This window comes from Arachis hypogaea, chromosome 5 (genome assembly GCF_003086295.3).
Source record: "Arachis hypogaea cultivar Tifrunner chromosome 5, arahy.Tifrunner.gnm2.J5K5, whole genome shotgun sequence".
In the NCBI taxonomy this organism is placed as follows: domain Eukaryota; kingdom Viridiplantae; phylum Streptophyta; class Magnoliopsida; order Fabales; family Fabaceae; genus Arachis; species Arachis hypogaea.
This window is the reverse complement of record NC_092040.1, coordinates 30646730-30664620: the sequence shown is the minus strand read 5'-3', so window position 1 is coordinate 30664620 and position 17891 is coordinate 30646730. Positions and strand designations below refer to the sequence as shown.

Genomic DNA, 17891 nt, shown 5'->3' with positions numbered 1-17891 from the left:
AGAAATAGAGTTTTTTTTTGGTGACTAAATAGAAAAGAGAGAAAAAAAAAGACAAAACCAAATTAATTGGCTAGGGTCATATTTAAATCTATTAGATGTTGAAGCTCACTCCATGGTTGGCTCCAATTCGAGTGAATGTCCGCGACAGAAGCAGCTGCTTTAGCCATACAATCTGCAACACTATATTTGCAGTCCTCTGAATTAAAAGAATAGAGACTCTCCAATTCCAATTCATAACCTCCTGAATATGCTTTGCCAAATCCCATTCCAGAATATCCTTACTAAGCATTCTTTGGTTTACCAAGAAAAGAGCTTCTAAACAATCTGTTTCACAAATAACCTCACGAAATCCACTCTCCCAAGCAAGAAGTAAATCTCTCCAAATTGCATACAATTCAGCAAAAAGAACACTGCACACTTTGACTTTTCCAGTGCAACCTTTCAACCAACATCCATCAGGATTGCGAATAATACAACCAAAACCAGTATAGCCAGAAGGAGCAAACCAACTAGCATCACAATTCAATTTAACAGAATGAACTGGAGGTGGAACCCAATGCAAACAAAGTGAAGGAGGAGACAGAGATTGATGCATAGCAAAAATAGTGTGAAACTCCCTTACTGAACTACGAATCAAACTCACCACTTTACTAGCACTCCATGAATCATCTATATTAAATAAGTCATGATTCCTGCTTCTCCAAATCCACCAGATGGTCGAAAAGAAAAGAAAAGCATCTCCACTCCTTGCACCTCTGTAGAGCCAATCATGTAAATTCGAGTTATCTGAATACAGGCCTAAAAGGGTCCAGACCTCCTTGGCACTAGGGCACTCCCGAAGACAATGAAGAATGGATTCAAAACTATTCTGACACCGATGACAGGTGCTAGATAAAGCTAAACCACGACCCAAACGAAACTCTGCCGTAGGAATAGCATTATGAAAACTGAGCCAAATCAAGAACTTATACTTCTCAGGAATATGCAGACGCTATACCCACAACCAATTATCATGCTCATTCCAGTCAAACTTTCTTTTGGCTAGCGAACTGTACCCACTCCTAGCTGAGTAGAGTCTAGAAGATGCCATACCCCACGACCAACCCGAACTCTCTCCAGCATTCAAATCCGGATTATAAGCATTCAAACGCTGTTTGACATCTTCTGGAATGATAGAGAAAATATCATGAAAATTCCATTGATCATCTTTCCAAACATCTCTAATAGTTAAATCAGAGTCAGATATATAAAAGGGACATCTTGAGCAATTGGGCCCTCAATACTCCAATTGTCAAACCAAAAAGATTGATCAAGTGACCCAACGCACCAAGAGAAGGCATCCTTAAGAGCACCAAAAGCCTTTGAGATACTCTTCCAAACATGAGAAGCATTGCAAGGGATAGGGCCATCTAAAACTCCCTCATTCCTCAGATACTTCGCCCTCAATAGAGCAACCCAAGGCTTGTCCTGACAATGAAAAAGTTGCCACACCAATTTACCAAGTAAAGATATATTAACACACGCAGGGTCTCTAACACCCAGGCTGTAACACCCTACCATACAGAGACTTATGCTTAAGTCATAATTCAGAGATGGCAAGGTATTACGACCTCTAAAAATAAAAATTTAGTACGTATAGTAGTATGAATAATTGATTATAACTAGGAGCCTTTGTAGAAAAAGGGGTAAACAAAAATCGCAACTCGAAAGCGCAACACTCTGATTGACAACGTAACGAACAAAGATAACCAACGCGTGATTATATATATACAAAGGAGTGTCAAAAACAGGAATATCAAGACTCAAGATCCGGCTGCGAAGATAACCGATCCGAGCATAACAATATATACATATGATATAATAAGGAAAACCCCAAAGGAAACCTAAAGGGACACAAATACATAAAACCTATTCTCCAAAATCTCCCAGAGGAGGAGTCATCACAGTTTGTATTATTTAATGAAGATAAAACTATCTAAGCAAAACATATAAACCAAAACATAGCCCCGAGAACAAAGGATCTTCGCAAATCTAGAAGTCTCCAGCATGCATCAGCAGGACACCTCACGTCCTGCATCTGAAAACCACAAAATCCGCATGGGTGAGAACCAGAGGTCCCCAGCATGGTAACAGCTTCCACATATATAATACATAATAATGGAGGAAAGCCGAAGGCAATCCTAGAACTTCCTCCAAATAATATCAAAGCTTATAAACAAACTAAACCATAAAGGGCATCTGACTAAAGATACTTCAGTCTAACTAATACTTCCCTTTCCAATTCCTTCAGACCTCCCAACCACCAGCAGGAGTATAATATAGCAAACACAGTTATATCAAGCAAGAAATATACAATTAGGAACAAGTAAGGCATTTAGACAATTAGCAAGTAATATGCAGTCAAATAGGCAATCTCAAACAATTCATATAGTATGCATATGATGAATGCCTGTCCCTAGTGGCTGATGATATCATCTGTCGGTTATAGAGCCAACCCGACAAGTCCTGGTAGCTAACCATTGGACTGTCCCTCTGTCACGCATCCCCAACTCGAGTTATACTCATCATAAACTTGATCATAATCATGATCTATATCCATCACCTTCACTGGTGAATATTTACGGGGGCGAGCTCATCCGGGTCTTTCATAGTGCCCGGCCACACTTATGACATAGGGTCAACAGAGTATCAAGTCTCAACCTGGAGCACGTGGTGGCTAGCCACTGCTACTACCCAGGGAAACTCGTATCTCAGATAGTGGAAGCGCAAATTACAATTATCAATAATTCAGCATAAACATGCATGAATTCTCATCCATGGATCAACATCCATATCAGCCATCCGGCTCACGGTTAAATCCATAACCAGCCAATATTCATAGCATACACAGCTATCCCGGCTCACGGTTCAATCCAGAACCAGCCAATTCATAAACAATTACGGCCCTTCGGCCAATGGCATAACAAGCACTTCCACCACCATCCTCCACATCTCACATAATCATCAATGATCCTCATTGATTATTCATTTTCCCTTGCTTCACTCACAAGTTACCACATCCACCAGCTCCTTCTCTCATAGCTAGGCATATCATAATGATTTAAGATATAAGTGGTGAGATCGGAGGCTTAGAAGTATGAAATTTGGCTTTTAAAACTCAAAAATCAACTTTGGGATGAAAACAGGTCCGCGCGTACGCGCACTCCACGCGCACGCGTGGATGGCCTCAAAAACTCATCGACGCGCAAGCGTCATGCACGCTAACGCGTGGATTAAAAATTTGCCAATCGACGCGTACGCGTCAACCACGCGTACGCGTGGGTGTTCTCGTGCCCCAGGCACAACACTAGCACAGTTCTGGCATAACTCTCTGGAAAATGGCTGGGTATTGGGTGCAGCACCATCGGCGCGCCCGCGCACATCACGCGCACGCGTGGATGGCGCTTTCTGGAAGAACGACGCGTACGCGCCAAGTGCGCCCACGCGCAAGGGGTCATTCTGCTAAAAAATTTCTAAGTTAAAAGCTGCAGAATTCACCAATTTAAAACCCCAATCTTCCAACGGACATAACTTCCTCATTTTAAATCGTTTTTCACCCGTTCTTCGAACGGCACGGACATCCCGGATCCAATTTCATTTCTAAAAAGATTTGGTACAAAACAGAGATCCGTAGTCCAAGTTATGTCCCGCCAAAGTATGCCCAAAAACCATGTTTTTCATTAAAACCACAAAGTGCCATTTTCAAAACAAGCCATTTCTAATTCTTTTCAAAATCAATCAAAACATGCCATTTTCATCCCTTTCCTTTGAAATCAATCAAAATACATCAATTTCAACATCAAGCCTCCTCAACTCACACATTGACACTTTATCACAAATTACAAAATCACTATCTCATCATTTTAACCCACTTCACCCGAGTGGCTCAAACTAAAACATATTGACATATCATATACTCTTCCTCATGCCAATTCTCAACAACACCAATTCCAATAAATCATTATTGCACACAATCAATATCATACTCACCATTAACATGGTCCAACACACAATTCAACCATAACCAATCATCAAGCATATATCACAACATGCATATTTATCATACATCATACCACCAAGGCATCAATAATCATCATCACATATATGACCACATCATATATCTCAATCATTCAACAACATCAACCATTCAATGCCTATCTTAGGGCCTCTAGCCTAAGTATTTCCTACCACATTACATATTAGATACGGGAAACCGAAACCATACCTTAGCCGATTTTCCCAAGCTCCACTGGAGCACTTCCAAATCACTTATCTACAAGCTCTCAAGGCCTCAACACCTCCAAGAACAGATTTTTCACCACCAAACCCTTTCCAAGCTTTTCAAAATCACCAATCAAGCTCCAATATTCACATATACACAACCTAAGCCACAACCATCATACCCATATACAACATCTCAATACCCAAACATCATAGAACAACAAAATACACTAGGATTGAGAATCTTACCACACCCAAGGTCCAAGGAGACAAGATTAACCTTCTCCTTCAAGAGAGTTGGGTCCTATAACATCAAAGAACCCAAAATCTCAACATTTCACCCATGAAACTCGAAAATAAGGGCTGAGATTTCGAACAGCAACACGTGGCTTACCTCAAGATTGGTTGTATGGGTTTTGTAGAGCTCTCCGCGGCGAACGCGTGGCCACAAACGAAGCGGCAATCGGAGCTCTAGATCAAAAGTTATGGTGGTTTGAAGATCAAGTGAGAGATAGAAGGTGGAGAGAGTGTTCTTCCCCCTTTTCCTCTCTTTTTCAGCGTGTGTGTGTGGCTAATGAGGAGAGAGAGTGCTGAAAACTAGGGTTTTGGCTTAGTTATATTGGGCCAAGGGCCCACTTTGGGTCCGGTTGGCCCGGTTTGGCCCGTTCGGTCCAATCTTGGTCCGAATTCTATAAAATTGGTACCGAAATTCTCGTCTCAATCTCCTCTATCATATTTAGCCACAAAAATCACATTTTTGGGCTTTCTAGAATAAATTCTCATTTATGGGTTATGGTGGACGAAATTGTGATCAATGTTCTAACTATTTTGTATGAAATCATTATTATGGCACTGGTTGAATTCACAACTCCGTTCAACTAACCAGCAAGTGTACTGGGTCGTCCAAGTAATAAACCTTACGTGAGTAAGGGTCGATCCCACAGAGATTGTTGGTATGAAGCAAGCTATGGTCACCTTGTAAATCTCAGTTAGGCAGATTAAATTGGTTTATGGGTTTTTGAAAATAGAAATAAGAAAATAAATAATAAAAGGGATAGAATACTCATGCAGATTCATTGGTGGGAATTTCAGATAAGCGAATGGAGATACTGTATGGCTCAAGGACGCCTGCTCTCCCACTGCTTCAACTCAATCCTTCTTACTCCTTTCCATGGCAAGCTATATGTAGGGCATCACCGTTGTCAATGGCTACATCCCATCCTCTCAGTGAAAACGTTCCTATGCTCTGTCACAGCACGGCTAATCATCTGTCGGTTCTCAATCAGGTTGGAATAGAATCCCTTGATTCTTTTGCGCTTGTCATCACGCCCAGCCTTCAGGAGTTTGAAGCTCGTCACAGTCATTCAATCATAGAATCCTACTCGGAATACCACAGACAAGGTTTAGACCTTCCGGATCCTCATGAATGCCGCCATCTATCTAACTTATACCACGAAGATTCTGTTGGGGAATCTAAGAGATACACATTCAAGCTCTTGTTGCATGTAGAACGGAAGTGGTTGTCAATCACGTGCGTTCATGAGTGAGAATGATGATGAGGGTTACTTATCATCACATTCATCATGTTCTTGGGTACGAATGAATATCTTGGAATAAGAATAATAGGGATTTGAATAAAAGACAACAGAATTGCATTAATACTTGAGGTACAGCAGAGCTCCACACCCTTAATCTATGGTGTGCAGAAACTCCACCGTTGAAAATACATAAGTAAAAGGTTCAGGCATGGCCGAATGGCCAGCCCCCTAAAACGTGCTCAATGGCCTCCTAAGATGAAGAATAATACAAAGCTGAGACCAAAGATGAAACATGGTCAAAAGACATCTAATACAATAGTTAAATGTTCTATTTATAATGAACTAGCTCCTAGGGTTTACATGAGTAAGTAATTGATGCATAAATCCACTTCCGGGGCCCACTTGGTGTATGCTTGGGCTGATCTTGATCAATCCACGAGCTGAGGCTTCTCTTGGAGTTGAACTTCGAGTTATGACGTGTTTTGGGCGTTCAACTCCGGATCATGACGTTTTTCTGGCGTTTAACTCCAGACAGCAGCATGAACTTGGCGTTTAACGCCAAGTTACGTCATCAATCTTCGAATAAAGTATGGACTATTATATATTGCTGGAAAGCCCTGGATGTCTACTTTCCAACGCCGTTGAGAGCGCGCCATTTGAAGTTCTGTAGCTCCAGAAAATCCATTTCGAGTGCAGGGAGGTCAGATTCCAACAGCATCAGCAGTCCTTTTGTCAGCCTTCTTCAGAGTTTTGCTCAAGTCCCTCAATTTCAGCCAGAATTTACCTAAAATCACAGAAAAACACACAAACTCATAGTAAAGTCCAGAAATGTGAATTTAACATAAAAACTAATGAAAACATCCCTAAAAGTAGCTCAAACTTACTAAAAACTACCTAAAAACAATGCCAAAAAGCGTATAAATTATCCGCTCATCAGGTTAATTAGCCGTTAATTAACTGGGTTTTACACAGGCCACCAAATTTTTTTGGAGTGATCACGGTCCTCCAATTAACAAGAGAAAGACCTCTACCATCAACTTGACCCTTCCAAAGGAACTGTCTCATCATAGAAAATAATTTATCGCAAACCCAATTTGGAAAAAAAGATACCTGCATATGATAGACAGGAATGGATGCTGCAACAGAATTGATCAGGCAAAGTCTCCCTGCTTTATTTAGAAGCCTTCCTTTCCAATTAGCTAATCTTCCCCTCACCTTTTCAATCACCGAATGAAAAGAAGCCCTACAGGTACGGGAATGGTTAAGGTTAACTCCAAGATATCTTCCTAAGTCCAAAGCAAAACGTATTGAAGAAACACTAGTAAAAATATCTCTTCTACGAGCAGTCACATTTTTAGAACAAAAAGCTTTAGACTTTTCAAGATTCACTTTCATGCCAGATGCCTTGCAAAAAATGTTAAGAGAATGCATGACCATTTGGACCTGACTTTTTGTAGCCTGGCAGAAGAGTAAGAGATCATCTGCAAACATCAAATGAGAAAATTTTGGGCCACCCCTAGTGACAGAAACTAGTTTTCACACACCCTCGACCACTTTATGAGATATATAGCAGGCAAGTCTTTCCATACAAAGCACAAATAAGTAAGGAGACATTGGATCGCCCTGTCTAAGCCCCCTTCTAGGAGCAAAACTATCCAATCTATTCCCATTTCACATAATAGAAAGAGAGGATGCACGGACACAAGTCATAATCAAATTAACAGTGATGATAGGAAAACCAAAAGCAATGAGAGTACTCTCCAAAAACCTCCAATCCACCCTATCATAAGCTTTTTCAAGATTAATTTTAAAAGCAAGAGTACCTTTCTTGGATTTTGTGTGCTTCATGAAATTCAAAATTTCTTGGGTCACAATAATATTATCAGGAGCACCACGACCCGGAATAAAACCTCCTTGTAAAGGACTAACAATATCTGGAAGAAAAGGCCGAAGTCGGTTAGTCAATACTTTGGTGATAATTTTATAAACCACATTACACAAGCTAATAGGCCTGAAATCCTTCATAAAGGTAGGATTATCAATTTTAGGAATAAGCACAATCAGAGTTTCCATGATGCTAGGATTTAAGAACTCTCCCAAAAAAGCGCTCCGGACAATATTCCAAATCTCAGTGCCTACTATCTCTCAATATTCTTTAAAAAAATAAGCTTGAAAGTCATCTGGACCAGGAGCCTTAAAAGGGCTCATATTGAATACTGCTGACTTAACTTCCGCAAAAGAGACAGGGTCAATTAACCTAGCACCAGCCTCAGTGCTTAGAGTGGGCATCAGAACATCCCCTAAACAATCAACCTCAACCTCTTCCGTTGTACCAAAGAGATTCTTGTAAAAAGAGAGGGCTTCTTCCTGGAGAATATCTGGATCAGTAGACCAAGACCCATCTCTAACATATAATCCATGTACTCTATTATGCTTTCTACGCACCAAAGGATAGAAATAGAGTTTAGGTTTAAGTTAATCTTTCCGACGGAAAAGTTTAAATTACAGACGGATTTTTTGTCTGTAATAATTTAATAAAATGCAGCGTTTTTATCCATTTAATTACAAATGGAAAATTCGTATGTAACCATTTTTCACGAAAAAAATTAATTTTTTCAACAGAATTATCGACAGGTTCTTTTTTCCATCTGTAATTTATGCTAATTCATTTTTTATTTTTTGACGAAAAATCCCTCTGAAATTCCGTCTACATTTCCGTGGGATAAAATTCGTCAAAAATATCCGTCTGTAATAACTAGTTTTCTAGTAGTGATTGTTATCTTTGTAGAGTGAATTGAAAAAATAGACTTATAAGAGCAAAGGGCAACCCACAATTCATGAGGGATACATGTTTTATATGCTTTTTAGCAAGCAATTGGATAATTGACCAGAGAAAAATTTTAAAAAAAGAAGATGGATGACTGTGGTAGAAGTAAAGTAAAAGAAATCTGTCTTTGGATGAAGGAGACTTTAGATATATTGGTTCAAAGATAAATTCAATTGTAGATTATAAAAATTGTAGGCATCATTTGCTTTTGGAACCTGCGAACGTGTGGAAGAGCAAGAAATTAGAAAGGGGATATGAGATTGTTGGAACTGAATGAGTCAAAATTGATGATCAACTTGAAAAATTACAACTCATGATTGTTGCAACCTGCAATTTGTCCCCAGTAGTTTCTTTCTTTCTTTATATATCCGTGTTGATATAGTCAAAATCGAAGATTGATATTGAATATAAAATGTAGAATTAGTTGAGAAATATAGTAAGTTGGAGGGTACAAAATGCAATTCATTCTTTTATTCATTTGATTATTTTTGTAAGAATGACAAACAAATAACTAGAAGTGTAACAAAACACTTCTGTCAAATTTTTTTGGTAAAAAGAGATTGTATTTCTTATCATTTGTTACATGTTTAAACATTGAATTATATACACAACAGCAACAAAAATTTTATTCCTTTTACTAATGATTGGATTATAAACATGTCTTAAGATTCAGAGAAGAGTGTATGATAGTTTAACAATGTTCTTCATTACTCTTAGATTTTTAGCAAAATCTTGTAATAAAATTGAGTTTTAAAGTCACATATTACGCTAATGATTAGGAATAGGTCACAAATAGATAGTTTATTGAGTAGAAGCAACTCCGTTCTTTTCTTTTCATTTCATGTTGAAGAATTTTGATTCTACATCAAAATAGAAGAATCAATGATGCCAAAAGCTGTGTGACTATTATTAGTTAAATTTCAATTCGTTTAGACAAATTATCATTGTTAATCTTTCTATTAGAAAAAATTATCATTGACTAACATGCGTGTAATGTTCTATGTTTTATTATTTTACTTATGTGGAATAAACTTTTTTTATTTGTCATTCACATGGATTATGTTAAAGTAACATCCATTTAGTATGGAAAAGGAATATTCTAATGCTTGACAGAAGTAACATCTACTTAGATCTTTACAAAAATATCATGTACCTACACGGAAAAACATGCTAAGTAGGACTTAAAAAAAGGGTCATGCAATTCTTAAAGAAATACAGTCATTCACAGCTGCAACACAAGAAAATTCGAAAAATGTATAAAATAACATCCATTTAGTAAGAAAAAGGAACATCTTGATGCTTGACAGAAGTAACATCCGTTTAGATCTTTGCAAAAATAATCAGGTACCTACACGCATAAACATGATGAGTAGGATTAAAAAAACGCCATGCAATTTTAAAGAAATATAGACATCCACAACTACAACAAAAGAAAATTCGAAAAATATATAAAGTAACATCCAGTTAGTATGCAAAAAGAACATCTTGATGCTTAACAGAAGTAACATCCACTTAGATCTCTGCAAAAACAATCAGGTACCTACTCGGAAAAACATGCCGAATATGATTATAAAAAAAAGCCATGCAATTCTTGGAGAAATATAAACATACACAACTGTAACACAAGAAAATTCGAAAAATGTATAAAGTAATATCAGGTTAGTATGAAAAGGAACATCTTGATGCTTAACAGAAGTAACATCTACTTAGATCTCTGCAAAAACAATCAAGTACCTACTCAGAGAAACATGTTGAATAGGATTTTAAAAAAAGGAAAATGTATCGAAAGTGTCTCAAATGGTGATGGCATTTAATATATACATTATCATAAATTTTCTAAGTATCCTTTTCTTCTGTGGTACGACCTTGAAAACTCCATGTCTTCTGCACTGAATGGCAAAGAAGGGAAAAAAAGAAAGAGAATGATAAGTTCCACAACCGAATCCACATTTGTGTGTGTCTTGATGGTGGCGTGCGACGGTGGGCGGTGAGATGCGGCGGGGCGGCGAGACTTTTCAGCAACACAAATTAGGTGATTTTGTCGTAAAATGTAGCATTTCTAAACACTACAAGAAAAAGCATTTTTTCGACGCCAAAAGTCGACGGCTATTTCTGCCGTCGATATTTTTCGACGGCTTGCTATCGATATTGTCAAAAAAAAATAAAAGAAATATTAAAATCGACGGCCAGTTCGTCGATATTTTTATGAGGCATTAATTTTTTTCTTTTATCATCACATTATCGACGCACCAGAAGTGGAAAATAATTTTATTTTAAATCGACGAATATGGCGTCTATTTTATTATTTAAAATATCGACAACGTTGCCATCGATAAATTTTAACGGTCTAGATCGCTTTCTAAAATAGAATAAACGGTGTAGATTTAATATATAAAATAGACGCTATAGGTGTTACTTTTTATAAATTAAAATTGACAAATTTGGCGTCTATTTTATTATTTAAAATATCGACAATGTTGTTGTCGATAAATTTTAACGATCTAGATCACTTTCTAAAATAGAATAAATGGTGCAAATTTAATGTATAAAATAAATGTTGTAGGTGTTACTTTTTTATAAATTAAAATCGACAAATATGTCGTCGATTTTAATCACCAAAAACCATGGTTGCGAGAACCAGACTGGTCAATAAACCGGTGAAGTCACTGGTTCACAGTTTAATAGTTTGACCGGAGTTCAACCGGTTTAATTAAATATTAAATACAATTATTAAAAATTTAATATATAATTTTAAATATTTGAATTTCAATAAATTTTAACCTAATAAAATTTAAAATTTCAATTTATAACTAATAATCAAAACTAACCACCAATTCAGTAACAACCATCAACCATTGAATTTGCAAACAAAATTTAAATTTGGAACAAACATAATCAGAATTTGAAAAAAAACAAACACAATTACAAAAACATATGAAATCAAACAAATAGACTACCAAATCAAACTACAGTAACATAAAAAACAGAACAAAAACAAAATCTAAAACTTAAAAAACAGAATTACAAAAACCTGATTAATTCATTTAATTAACAAAAAAAAGCTAAAAAAGTAGAAGATAGGAATGAACGAAAATTAAATGCAGAAGATAGCAATCAAAAACCAACAATTAACCTAGAAAAACAAGCTAACAATCAACTTAATTAAATAAAAAAAACAGCAATTAACTCCCAAAAATGGAACTGAAGCAGGGTAGGGATGAAGGCTTACAAACTCAGAATTCAGTAACTCAAAATAACCAGAAATTAGCAGCCACAGAATAAAAAATCAGAAAACCAAATAAAAGTACAAAACAAGCAATGTTAAATTGAAGACCGGCGGCGAAGGAGGAATCCAAGTGACTGCGACGGAAAAGGGGAAGTGAGATCGGGCACAGAGGGGATCGAAGACAGGCTTGACGCGCGAGAAAAGGGGGATCGACGATGAAGATGGAGACACGATTTCAGGGTTGCCGATGACGACGAGGAAAGAGGTGGCAACGCCAACAGCGAGCATACCAGGCGATGCGAGGTGAAGTAATCCAGGAGAAGAGAATCGCGACTGCGGAGCTCAACGTTGGCTGAGGAGAACAGTTCGTCAGTGACGGCGGCGCTGGTCGCTGGCTGCTGCTGTTGGCGGTCTGGGAGGGAGAGAGGGCTGCTTGGGCTTCGTGAGATCAGAGAGAGAGAGAGAAAGAGAGGGGCTGAGTGGTGATGGGTCGTGGCCTCGTGGGTGTGTGCCAGAGAAAGGGGGGTTAATACTAATATATTTTAGTTTTATTTTTTAATTGAAAATCGGAAAAAAACTGTCCGGTTCAAGCGGTTCACCGGTTAACCGCCGATTTGACCCGTTTTTCACCGATTTTTTGCAAACGATTTTTCATCTCAACCGAACCGACTAAAAGACCGGTTTTCGATTAATCTGGTTGAATCGGCCTGTCCGGTTTGGTTTTTAGAACACTGCCAAAAACACATTTACCCGCTTCCACCTCCCGCGTCCAAAGTTCAGAAACGCAATTCCCCCAAATTCCCCCGTTCAACCTTGTTCCGCACCACCTCCTTCTTCCGCGTCCACCTTCTTCCGAACCACCTCCTCCTTCTCCCTTGCCGAAGCTTCCACGGCAGGTTGTGCCCTCGCCGGTGCAGCTGCAGGTTCTGGTCCCTCTAGACACGAAACGGTTCGTCGCCATCAGTGACTTTGGCGATAGAGCTATTACTTCTACCTCTGGATCTGCATGCTTCAATTCATCAATTCACTACTAGGTATTCTTTAATTTCTTGCCTGGTCTTCTTGGTTGACTTCACTTTCTCTTCACTACTGCTGGAATTGAATTAGGGTTTCGGTAACTGAAAGGAGCTGCTGCTGATGAAGACATCATCATGATTGATGAAATATGACTTTCCTAAGCATGAGATGCATGATACAGAATTCTAAAACTAACAATTGAAATTATTTACATACATACAATTGACATATGCTGTGTTTGCAATGTGCTGTGTTTGCAATGGTAAAGGCTGCATTTGATGCAATTGGCTTTGGATTGCATAGTGGAACTCATCCTAGGCTTGGTGTTGTGGACCACATTTGTTTTCACCCCTTGGTTGGTGCTTCCTTGGACCAAGCAGCTACGGCTGCTCGCTCCTTGGCTACGGAAACAGGCTCTACCCTGCAAGGTTAGTTGCACCGGGAAATTTTCATATTTACCTCACTAATGTTATTTGCAAATAGCCAATTATAAGAATATTATCATGTATTTTTTGCACTGCATATTAGAAATGATGACTATTGATTAAGTGTAGTTGCACAAACTTAGATTTAGGCAAATTTATTAGCTTGGTGTTAGTTTATGGAGTCTGTTATATGTGGATTGTGGAAGGACTTAAGGAGATTGTTATTTCATTGATAAGGGGTTGTTTAAAGTTTCACGTGAACAAAATAAATTTTATTATACTATATTCTGGAGGATGCTCTGAAACATAAAACTGATCAATCTCTGCACGGTGGATACTGAATTCATAAAATTGTAGCAATCCACTGTTTTTGCACCTGTTATGATGGGCAACTTATTGTTTTTATGTTTTGACATGTACCTCAAAGCTTTATTGTCGATTCATACACTAACTGTAAATTCAGTTCAATGATAAATTTCGGTTAAAGTCAAAACTCAGAAGGATATGTTTTAATGGTGAAGTTATCAACCCGGAGTACGATTCGGGAAATTGGTGAAGTTATCAACCGTCATGCAACTATGTCAGGCTTTTCAGTGGTATTGCATTCTGTTCCTTTACAATTAATTTTCTTTCTTGCACAACAGATTTGTTTACTAGTTTGTTAGTTACTGATATTCTCCCTTGCCCCTTTAGGTAAAATCATACTGTGGTCATGGAATTGGAGAGCTCTTTCATTGTGCACCAAACATTCCTCATTATGGAAGTATCCTTTTCATGGTTTAAATGCATTGCGAGAAAAAAGTGATTTAACAAAAGCTGTTTTTTAACACTGCATGTCTTGGTTTCTAGCTTCTCCCCCTATCCCTCCAATTTGTTTGTTAAAAACCAACCATGATTGCAATGAAATCAAATGCAGTGAACCTTAACCACTTGCAGGAAATAAAGCAGTTGGTATTATGAAGGCTGGACAAACCTTCACAATTGAACCAATGATCAACGCAGGGTATGTTTCTAAAAGGTTTAAATTGATTACTTACATGGATACACGTCATATTTCTAAAAGATTTAAAGCAGTTTGAGTATTTTTGTTCTTTTCCACCCTGAAAGAAAATGGTCTTACAAGTGCTGGAAGTGACCAACTGAAAAAAAAATGAATCTTCATTGTTTCAAATTTTGGGTAAATTACATTGATTTCTCTATACCTTTTGATTTATTATGCTTAGAAGTGATCTAAGGAAGTCATTGTCCCATTTTGCAAAATACACGAACATACCAAGTATCATCGAATCCCTAGGGAAGATAGTGTATACTTTACAAATGAACAAATATATGTGTAGTATTGTCTAACCTTAGGGGAAGTTAATGTAATTTATCATTAAATTTTTAAAGAAATTTTCTAGAAAGACAATAGCAGTTCCTTTCTCTTTGTACTTACCTCCTTCAAAGATCATGACATCAATGTGACACATAAATTTTTTACATGACCTTGACTAAATCTTTGCAAACTCCTATATGGTATTGGATATCAGAGTACACAATACAATGATATGTTAGTGCTTTAAATCCACATGACCGCTTATCTATAATTTGTTATGTTGGTGAATTTATGGCTTTATGGTACTTTTGTATCGTATTTCCTAAGTACCTTAGGCTATGTATTTTGTAGTTAAATTAACCATTTTTTAACCTTTTTTTTTCAGGTGACAGACACTAGTGTTGAGGTCCTAACAGGGAGGTTGCAGACATCACCCAATGTTTTTCCATGGTTGAAATCATGAAATTTGTGGCAGTTTTCTGAAAAAAAAAATACATAGAATGAATAGAACATTAGACAATATTGCATTGCGCTTTCACTTCTTCCCTCTTTTTGGTGGACATGAGCAAACATTAGTTATTTACTAATTCTAAAATTCTAAGTTTGCTAATTCTGAATGGTGTGCTAGTCTTATTCCTTAGTTTAGTCAAATATCTTGAGTTTCATTAAAAATTTCATGCTTTGAGTGAACTTTTTTCCTTAAAAGAGTTTTATATTTTGTTTTTGTTTGTACTAGGGTAAGCAACCATAAATTAAAGTATTTATTTAATCTCTTTATTTGAAGATATTGAATTCAAAGCTTATGCCTCTGTTCTAATAAATTGCTTAGTACATAAATTGCTTAGTACATGGCTTTAAGTCATCATCAATTTTATTTAATATATAATTTATCTATGATCATTATTGTATAATTTATCTTTGTAAATATATAATTTTAATATGTTTTGGTCGTTGTTATTGTAGGTGAACAACGTTGATGAGACACAGATTTATGTCTTGATGGGAGGCAGAAGTGGTGAGATAAGTGTTTTGTTGTCCAGAAACTTCGTAGAGGCACACTCAATTCTGCAGGGTTCAACAAGCAAAAACATCACAAATTTTATTGTACCAATAACGGTAGCAGCAATAACCCATGTTACACCTGCCAATAATGTTTCCACCACTGATCTTCTAGGTTATTATTTATACTTGTAGAATATATAATAAAATAATATGTGTGACATCATTTTCTTTAAAAAAAAAAAAGAAACTTGTTGTATATAGCTGCATTTTATTCAATACCAATTGTTATATATAATGATTCCTTCTTCTTCTTTTATTTTTTTATTTATTTTTATTAACAGCTTCTAAATGGCAAAGTTCGGCTGCTATTGCAACAATGGTTAGTGGAGAGCAATCTTTGGATGTTGTTAGTACTGAGACTGGTACAACATATTTTGCTATATATAAGCATAATTTCTATTACTAATTAGTGATTATAGTGTTTTCCTATTATATTATTTGGGTTTATTATTATTATTATTATTATTATTATTATTATTATTATTATGTACTTTATTGGATCAAATATTGATGCCCTGGATGTTGATTTTAGTAAGCATATTATAGACAAAAATCGACGGAAACTGTGTCGGTTTTATTGGATAAAATATCGACGGCTACTTTGTCGATTTTAGTAAGCATATTATCGACGAAAATATTGTCAATTTTATTGAATCAAATATCGACGGCCATGTTGTTGATTTTAGTAAGAATGTAAAATCCCTAAAATCATATTATAGACAGAAGAGCTATCAATTTTATTAAATTATTATTGACGGCTAGGCAAGCTGTCGATTTTATTAGTATTTTGAAAAATTGACAAGTTTAATAGTGCCCACCTCCGCCGTCTATTTTGCCGTCGAATTTTAGTCGTTGATTTGGCCGTCGATTTTAACAATGTTCCTTGTAGTGAAACTCAATAAAGAATCACCCGCATACATAGCAAAACGAACATTCTTTTAATGTAAACAGAAACATCTAAAAATTGGAGAGAAAAAAAGTTCCCGATTCACCATTTTTAGATAACTGAATTAAATTACACCTATTCCTAATAAATTTGAAAACTATTCACATACATGATAAACTTCACGTCCATGTTCTTGATAATTAAAAACCAACAATGCTAAAAATAAATCGTCTTTTGTACCATATTTAAAACCAAACTTAAATTAAACCAAAATTAATCTAAATTTAATATAATTTTGGTATCGAATGCCCAAACCACTTTTACAAAACAAAAATTCTGTGCAACGAATGCATGCAGAATCCACAAATTCAGGGAACAAACAACATTATAGAAAATAATTTAAAACATCAATTTTTTGAATCGGAAAGAACAAAAATTTCTTCTTAAAAAAAGCTATACAATCTATAATAACAGTAACATCCAATCTTTAATTGTATCCAATTCAGCATTATTAAACACACATCAAATGAAAAAACCCCAATAAATTCTTTCTTCCAATATAGGGTTTGAAAAAAAAAGCAGATATATATTCAAACGCGATAAAAACAGAGACAAGGGACTCATGGTAGGAGAATGGCGTGTGAGGGAGGAAGAGGAAGGATTGTGAGGTGAATTTTTGAATTTTACTAAATATGAACTTGAAAGGTGAGGTTTGGGGATCTAGTGGTGAGTTTTTGGAGTGTTTTTTCAGTTGTTTGGGTTTTTTTACGGAGTCCATTTGAGTTGGCTAGTAGTTGGCAGATACTGAATTGGTTACCTAATGGAATTGTTTATAATATATGTTTTTGGATTTTTTTTTCATTAATGATGTTTATATTTGTGCCATGATTGAGAAATTTCCTATTTTGACGTAAGAAACTATTAATTTAGTATAACAACTTAAATTCCAATTTTTCATGGAGGATGAAATTAGAAATTTAATCTGAATTATTTAAATTAATATTAATTTTAACTAATGTTTTTTATTTCTTGGTTTAATGTTTTTTGTTTTCACTCTTTTTTTTAATTTTCTCACTTTTTCCCTGATAGGTTGTTTGATGTGGCGGTGGCAAATGGAAAAATCCGTCCCGCCCGGTCCTGTCCCACCAAAAATCCATCATCTGGCGGGTTGGTCCGTCTCACTTTGCATAGTGAGGTAGTCCTGGATTTTTCTCGTCTCGTCTAATGGCGGGTTAGTGAGCCAAACCCGCCAATTTTTTTTATAAATAATTAAATATTAAATAATATATATAATTTCATAACCAGTTCAATAAATTTATAATTTTTAAAGATATA

At 36.4% G+C, this 17891-nt stretch overlaps 1 protein-coding gene across 12 annotated transcripts; it reads left to right on the top strand.

The window, feature by feature from the left end:
- Positions 1–12368: 12368 nt before the first annotated feature.
- On the top strand, positions 12369–16076 carry LOC112801091 (methionine aminopeptidase 1A). 12 transcript variants are annotated; one of them, XM_072237013.1, is made up of 8 exons: positions 12551–12885; positions 13137–13296; positions 13815–13889; positions 13987–14056; positions 14230–14296; positions 14994–15028; positions 15572–15782; positions 15952–16076. In XM_072237013.1, exons 2-6 carry the CDS (start codon positions 13147–13149, stop codon positions 14995–14997), a joined length of 366 nt encoding a protein of 121 aa, XP_072093114.1. In that variant the 5' UTR covers positions 12551–12885; positions 13137–13146; the 3' UTR covers positions 14998–15028; positions 15572–15782; positions 15952–16076. The 12 variants fall into 12 exon arrangements, with proteins under 12 accessions (XP_072093111.1, XP_072093114.1, XP_072093113.1 ...); XM_072237012.1 differs by having other exon boundaries at positions 14994–15058; XM_072237022.1 differs by having other exon boundaries at positions 12604–12885; positions 13781–13889.
- Positions 16077–17891: the final 1815 nt, after the last annotated feature.